This window comes from Hemiscyllium ocellatum, unplaced genomic scaffold (assembly GCF_020745735.1).
Source record: "Hemiscyllium ocellatum isolate sHemOce1 unplaced genomic scaffold, sHemOce1.pat.X.cur. scaffold_1204_pat_ctg1, whole genome shotgun sequence".
Classification (NCBI taxonomy): Eukaryota; Metazoa; Chordata; class Chondrichthyes; order Orectolobiformes; family Hemiscylliidae; genus Hemiscyllium; species Hemiscyllium ocellatum.
The window spans coordinates 32,385-41,640 of record NW_026867710.1 but is presented as its reverse complement, the minus strand read 5'-3'; the positions used below and the strand labels follow the sequence as shown (position 1 = coordinate 41,640).

General features: G+C 51.0%; 1 protein-coding gene across 1 annotated transcript in view; it reads left to right on the top strand.

Annotated features, from left to right (window-relative positions):
• The first annotated feature begins 9,041 nt into the window (after window positions 1-9,041).
• Window positions 9,042-9,256, top strand: part of LOC132809445 (serine-rich adhesin for platelets-like) — a 26,373-nt gene continuing 26,158 nt past the window's right edge. The window contains exon 1 of the mRNA XM_060822562.1: window positions 9,042-9,255. Within this exon, the coding sequence (XP_060678545.1) occupies window positions 9,042-9,255 (214 nt within the window). The remainder of the gene's footprint in view (window position 9,256) is intronic.

Below are 9,256 nucleotides of genomic sequence, written 5' to 3'. Positions count from 1 at the left end.
CACACTCACAGACACACTCTCTCTCACTGAGACACACTCACAGACACACTCTCTCTCACTGAAACACACACTCACACTCTCTCACTGAGACACACACACACACACTCTCTCTCACTGAGACACACACTCACACTCTCTCTCACTGAGACACACACTCACACTCTCTCTCACTGAGACACACACTCACACAGTCACAGAGAGACACACTCACAGACACACTCTCTCACTGAGACACATACACCCACTCTCTCACTGAGACACACACTCACACAGTCACAGAGAGACACACTCACAGACACACTCTCTCAGTGAGACACATACACACACACACTCTCTCACTGAGACACAGACACACTAACACACACACTCACTCTCCCATTGAGACACACACACAGACACACTCACTCTCACTGAGACACACACACAGACACACTCTCACTGAGACACACACTCTCTCTCTCACTGAGACACACACACAGACACACTCTCTCTCACTGAGACACACACTCACACACACACACTCACTGAGACACACACAGACACACACTCTCTCACTGAGACACACACGCAGACACCCTCTCTCTCACTGAGACACACACACTCTCTCAGAGACACACAGACACTCTCACACATACTCTCTCACTGAGACACACACACACTCTCTCACTGAGACACACACACACACACACACTCTCACTGAGACACACACACACTCTCTCACTGAGACACACACACACACACTCTCACTGAGACACACACACAGACACACTCTCTCTCACTGAGACACACACACAGACTCACACTCCCATTGAGACACACACACACACACACACACACTCTCTCTCACAGGGACACACACTCACACACTCTCTCTCACTGAGACACACACTCTCTCACTGACTCACACACACAGTCTCTCTCACTGAGACACACACTCACACACACTCTCTCTCACTGAGATACACACTCACACAGTCACAGACAGACACACTCACAGACACACTCTCTCACTGAGACACACACACAGACACACTCTCTCACTGAGACACACACACTCTCTCAGAGACACACAGACACGCTCACACACACTCTCTCACTGAGACACACACACAGACACACACTCACACACACTCTCACTGAGACACACACACACACACTCTCTCACTGAGACACACACACAGACACACTCTCTCTCACTGAGACACACTCACAGACACACACTCTCTCACTGAGACACACTCACACACACACACACACGCTCACTGAGACACACGCACAGACACACTCACTCTCACTGAGACACACACACTCTCTCATAGACACACAGACACGCTCACACACTCTCACTGAGACACACACACAGACACACTCTCTCACTGAGACACACACACACAGTCACAGAGAGACACACTCACAGACACACTCTCTCACTGAGACACACACACTCTCTCTCACTGAGACACACACACAGACTCACTCTCCCATTGAGACACACACACAGACACACTCACTCTCACTGAGACACACACACACACTCTCTCACTGAGACACACACACAGACTCACTCTCCCATTGAGACACACACACAGACACACTCACTCTCACTGAGACACACACACACTCTCTCTCACTGAGACACACACACAGACACACTCTCTCTCACTGAGACACACACACACACAGTCACAGAGAGACACACTCACAGACACACTCTCTCACTGAGACACACACACTCTCTCTCACTGAGACACACACACAGACTCACTCTCCCATTGAGACACACACACAGACACACTCACTCTCACTGAGACACACACACTCTCTCTCTCACTGAGACACACACACAGACACACTCTCTCTCACTGAGACACACACACACACACTCTCTCTCTCTCACTGAGAGACACACACACTCTCTCTCTCACTGAGACACACACAGACACACTCTCTCTCACTGAGACACACACTCACACAGTCACAGACAGACACACTCACAGACACACTCTCTCACTGAGACACACACACTCACTGAGACACACACAGACACACAGTCTCTCACTGAGACACACACGCAGACACACTCTCTCTCACTGAGACACACACACTCTCTCAGAGACACACAGACACGCTCACACTCTCTCTCTCACTGAGACACACACACACTCTCTCTCACTGAGACACACACTCACACAGTCACAGAGAGACACACTCACACACACTCTCTCTCACTGAGACACACACACACTCTCTCTCTCTCACTGAGACACACACACACACACACACTCTCTCACTGAGACACACACTCACACAGTCACAGACAGACACACACAGACACACTCTCTCTCACTGAGACACACACACAGACACTCTCTCACTGAGACACACACACTCTCTCAGAGACACACAGACACGCTCACACACACTCTCTCACTGAGACACACTCACACTCTCTCTCACTGAGACACACACACAGACACACTCTCTCTCACTGAGACACAGACTCACACAGTCACAGACAGACACACTCACAGACACACTCTCTCACTGAGACACACACACACAGACTCTCTCTCTCACTGAGACTCACACACACACTCTCTCTCTCACTGAGACTCACACACACACTCTCTCTCTCAATGAGACACACACAGTCTCTCTCACTGAGACACACACACACACAGTCACAGACAGCCACACTCACAGACACACTCTCTCACTGAGACACACACACACTTTCTCACTGAGACACACACACACACTCTCTCTCTCACTGAGACACACACTCACACAGTCACAGAGAGACACACTCACAGACACACTCTCTCACTGAGACACACACACACACAGACTCTCTCTCTCACTGAGACACACACACACACTCTCTCACTGAGACACACACACAGACAGACACACTCTCTCTCACTGAGACACACACTCCCACAGTCACAGAGAGACACACTCACAGACACACTCTCTCACTGAGACACACACACACACACTCTCTCTCTCACTGAGACACACACACAGACACACTCTCTCTCACTGAGACACACACACACACACACACTCTCTCACTGAGACACACACACAGACACACTCTCTCTCACTGAGACACAGACACTCTCTCATAGACACACAGACACGCTCACACACTCTCACTGAGACACACACACAGACACACTCTCTCACTGAGACACACACACACACAGTCACAGAGAGACACACTCACAGACACACTCTCTCACTGAGACACACACACTCTCTCTCACTGAGACACACACACAGACTCACTCTCCCATTGAGACACACACACAGACACACTCACTCTCACTGAGACACACACACTCTCTCACTCACTGAGACACACACACAGACACACTCTCTCTCACTGAGACACAGACACTCTCTCATAGACACACAGACACGCTCACACACTCTCACTGAGACACACACACAGACACACTCTCTCACTGAGACACACACACACACACACTCTCTCACTGAGACACACACACACAGTCACAGAGAGACACACTCACAGACACACTCTCTCACTGAGACACACACACAGACTCACTCTCCCATTGAGACACACACACAGACACACTCACTCTCACTGAGATACACACACACTCTCTCTCACTGAGACACACACACAGACTCACTCTCCCATTGAGACACACACACAGACACACTCACTCTCACTGAGACACACACACTCTCTCTCTCACTGAGACACACACACAGACACACTCTCTCTCACTGAGACACACACACACAGAGTCACAGAGAGACACACTCACAGACACACTCTCTCACTGAGACACACACACTCTCTCTCACTGAGACACACACACAGACTCACTCTCCCATTGAGACACACACACAGACACACTCACTCTCACTGAGACACACACACTCTCTCTCTCACTGAGACACACACACAGACACACTCTCTCTCACTGAGACACACACACACACTCTCTCTCTCTCACTGAGAGACACACACACTCTCTCTCTCACTGAGACACACACACAGACACTCTCTCACTGAGACACACACACTCTCTCAGAGACACACAGACACGCTCACACACACTCTCTCACTGAGACACACTCACACTCTCTCTCACTGAGACACACACACAGACACACTCTCTCTCACTGAGACACAGACTCACACAGTCACAGACACACACACTCACAGACACACTCTCTCACTGAGACACACACACAGAGACTCTCTCTCTCACTGAGACTCACACACACACTCTCTCTCTCAATGAGACACACACACACAGTCTCTCTCACTGAGACACACACACACACAGTCACAGACAGCCACACTCACAGACACACTCTCTCACTGAGACACACACACACTTTCTCACTGAGACACACACACACACTCTCTCTCTCACTGAGACACACACTCACACAGTCACAGAGAGACACACTCACAGACACACTCTCTCACTGAGACACACACACACTCTCTCACTGAGACACACACTCACACAGTCACAGACAGCCACACTCACAGACACACTCTCTCACTGAGACACCCACACACACACAGACACACTCTCTCTCTCAATGAGACACACACACACACACTCTCTCACTGAGACACACACACACACACACACACTCTCTCACTGAGACACACACACAGACACACTCTCTCTCACTGAGACACACACTCCCACAGTCACAGAGAGACACACTCACAGACACACTCTCTCACTGAGACACACACACACAGACACACTCTCTCTCTCTCACTGAGACACACACACACACACACTCTCTCTCACTGAGACACACACACTCTCTCTCTCTGAGACACACACACACACACTCTCTCTCTCACTGAGACACACACACTCTCTCTCTCTGAGACACACACACAGACACACTCTCTCTCACTGAGACACACACTCACACAGTCACAGACAGACACACTCACAGACACACTCTCTCTCTCACTGAGACACACACACAGACACACTCTCTCTCACTGAGACACACACTCACACACACACTCTCTCACTGAGACACACACACAGACACACTCTCTCTCACTGAGACACACACACACAGTCACAGAGAGACACACTCACAGACACACTCTCTCTCACTGAGACACACACACAGACACACTCTCTCTCACTGAGACACACACACACAGTCACAGAGAGACACACTCACAGACACACTCTCTCACTGAGACACACACACAGACACACTCTCTCTCTCTCACTGAGACACACACACACTCTCTCTCACTGAGACACACACTCACACAGTCACAGAGAGACACACTCACAGACACACTCTCTCTCACTGAGACACACACTCACACAGTCACAGAGAGACACACTCACAGACACACTCTCTCACTGAGACACACACACACACTCTCTCACTGAGACACACACACACTCTCACTGAGACACACTCACAGACACACTCTCTCACTGAGACACACACACACACAGACACACTCTCTCTCACTGAGACACACACACACACACTCTCTCTCACTGAGACACACACTCACACTCTCTCTCACTGAGACACACACTCACACAGTCACAGACAGACACACTCACACACACACTCTCTCACTGAGACACACACTCTCTCACTGAGACACACACACAGACACACTCTCTCTCACTGAGACACACACTCACACACACTCTCTGTCACTGAAACACACACACAGACAGACACACTCTCTCTCACTGAGACACACACTCACACAGTCACAGACAGACACACTCAGACACACTCTCTCACTGAGACACACACAGACACACTCTCTCTCACTGAGACACACACTCACACAGTCACAGACACACACACACACACTCTCTCTCTCACTGAGAGACACACACACACACACACTCTCTCACTGAGACACACACTCACACACACTCTCTCTCACTGAGACGCACACTCACACACTCACTGAGACACACACACAGAAACACCCACACACACTCTCTCTCACTGAGAGACACACACAGACACCCTCACACTCAGACACAGACACACTCGCTCATACACTCTCTCACTCTCAGTAACACACACGGACAGAAACAGACACACACTCTCAGTGACACACACACACAGATACACTTAATCACACACACACTCTCACACTCAGAGACACACACACACTCACTCACACTCTGTGACACACACTCAGTAACACACACACACACACACCCTCACTGACACACAGTCACACACTCACTCACAGTCTCAGTGACACACACTCTCAGTGACACGCGCACTCTCTCACTAACACACACTCACTCCCAACAGCGAGCGCGAGGTAGCGGGACAAATAGGTAAACAGATAATGAGTAGATGTCGTGACACCGACTGGGACACACTTGGTGTCAGAGGTCTGGATGGGGCCGCGTTTGTACGGAGCTCTAGAGTGGTATGTCAATAGTATGAGCAGGGAAGGGCGCCATATTGGACCTGGTACTGGGGATGGAGGTGGGAGAGGATGTGGTAGGGGACGTCTTTGGGAATAGCGACCGTAATTCCGTAGGTTTTAGAATACTCGTAGATCGCGGTCCTCGGGGAAGTGTGCTCACCTGGGCTATGCCATCAAAATCCGGGAGGAGCCGGGAAATGCGGCTATTGGAAGGGAAGTCGACGCTTGGGATGCGGGATAGCCACGTCCCCTTGGAAAGCGAGGGTTAGGAAAGGCAGGGTTTGTAAACCCGCGGGTGACGGGAGAAATCCGTGCGACTAGCCGCGAGGAAAAGGGAAGCCTACACTAGGCCTCGGCGGCTAAGAAAGGAACGGGGCCTTGAGGAATATCGGGAGAGGAGGACTAATCTCGAATGAGGGATTAAGTGGGCTCAAAGGGGTCATGAAATAACTGTTGCGAGCAGAATTCAGGAGAATCCCGAAGCCTTTCATTCTTATACAAGAAGCGAGAGGGTAACGAGAGAAAGGATTGGGTTCGCTGGAGGATTTGGAAGGAAGGCCGTGTGTCGAACCCAGAGAGAAATGGGTGGGATTCGCAATGACTACTTTGCACCAGTGTTCGCTGAGGAGAGGGACATAGAGTCGTACAGCACGGAAACAGACCCTTCGGCCCATCCCTGTCCGTGCCGACCCAGATATCCCAACCCAATCCAGTCCTACCTGCCAGCACCCGGCCCCTATCCCCCCCAAACCCTTCCTATTCATATCCCCATCCAAATACCCCTTAAATGTTGTCATTGTCCCAGCCCCCACCACATCCTCTGGCAGCTCATTCCACACACGCACCACCCTCTGGGGGGAAAAAGTTGCCCCTTAGGTCCCTTTTATATCTTTCCCCTCTCACCCTAAACCTACCCCCCTCTAGTTCTGGGCTCCCCCACCCCAGGGGGAAAAGACCTTGTCTATTTACCCTATCCATGTCCCCCTCGTGATTTTATAACCCTCTAGTTCTGGGCTCCCCCACCCCAGGGGGAACAGACCTTGTCTATTTACCCTATCCATGTCCCCCTCATGATGTTATAAACCTCTATAAGGTCACCCCTCAGCCTCCGACGCTCCAGGGAAAACAGCCCCAGCCTGTTCAGCCTCTCCCTGTAGCTCAAACCCTCCAACATCCTTGTCAATCTTTTCTGAACCCTTTCCCAACATCTTTCCGATAGGAAGGAGACCAGAATTGCACGCAATATTCCAACAGTGGCCCCTAACCAATGTCCTGTACAGCCGCAACATGACCCTCCCAACTCCTGTACTCAATACTCTGACCAATAAAGGAAAGCATACCAAACGCTGCCTTCACTATCCTATCCACCTGCGACTCCACTTTCAAGGACTATGAACCTGCACTCCAAGGTCTCTGTGTTCAGCAACACTCCCCAGGACCTTACCATTAAGTGGATAAGTCCTGCTAAGATTTGCTTTCCCAAAATGCAGCACCTCGCATTGATCTGAATTAAACTCCATCTGCCACTTCTCGGCCCATTGGCCCATCTGGTCCCGATCCTGAGGTTAACCCTCTTCGCTGCCCACTACACCCTCCAATTTTGGGGTCATCTGACCCAGATCTTTGACGGATGTTGAGACGAGAGACACAAGTTTGGTTCCTCTGGATCAAAAGGAGGGAAGGTGGGTTGGGTAGGCGAGAGGTGTATTGAGGTGGACAAATCCCCAGGACCAGATGGGATCCATCCCGGGTTACTGAGGGAGGCGGGAGGGGAAAATAGCTGGGTACCCTGACAGACATCTTTGTGGCATCCTCAAACACAGGTGATGTGCCGGAGGGTTATCCCCCTGTACTGGAAGGGCAGTAGGGATATTCCGGGTAACTACAGACTGGTGAGCCCTGACGTCGGTGGTGGGAAAGTTGCTGGAGAAGGTACTGAGGGATAAAATCGATGTATATTTGTAGGGTGGCACGGTGGCACAGTGGTTAGCACTGCTGCCTCACAGCGCCAGAGACCTGGGTTCAATTCCTGACTCAGGCGACTGACTGTGTGGAGTTTGCACATTCTCCCCGTGTCTGCGTGGGTTTCCTCCGGGTGCTCCGGTTTCCTCCCACAGTCCAAAGATGTGCAAGTCAGGTGAATTGGCCATGCTAAATTGCCCATAGTGTTCGGTAAGGGGTAAATGTAGGGGAATGGGTGGGTTGCGCTTCGGCGGGTCGGTGTGGACTTGTTGGGCCGAAGGGCCTGTTTCCACACTGTAAGTAATCTAATCTAAAAGAATGGGCTTATTAGCGATCGGCAACATGGTTTTGTGTGGGGGAGACCGTGCCTTACCAACTTAGTAGAGGTTCTTTGAGGAAGTGACCAAGTTGGTAAATGAGGGGAGGGCTGTCGATGTCATATATGCGGACATACATAGTCAGGCGTTTGACAAGGTCGACTAATGGAGAAAGTAAAGGTGCGCAGGGTGTTCTAGCGAGGTGGGTAAAGAATTGGTTGAGCAACAGGAGACAGAGAGGAGGAGGGGAAGGGTGTTTCTGTTTGTGACAGCGGGCACTGTTGGTATGACCAGCACGTTTGCAGATGGCGCAAAGACTGGGGGAGGAGCAGAAAGGACTGCCAGAGAATACAGATAGACCGCAGAGTTGGGCAGAGAAGTGGCAGATGGATTTCAATCCAGGCAAACGCGAGGCGATGCACTCAGGCAAGACCGATTCGAAGAGCGAGTTATTGAATGAACCCGGGAAAACTCGATGGGGAGAGCGATCTGGGAGTGCAGGTCCATTGGAGCCGGAAGG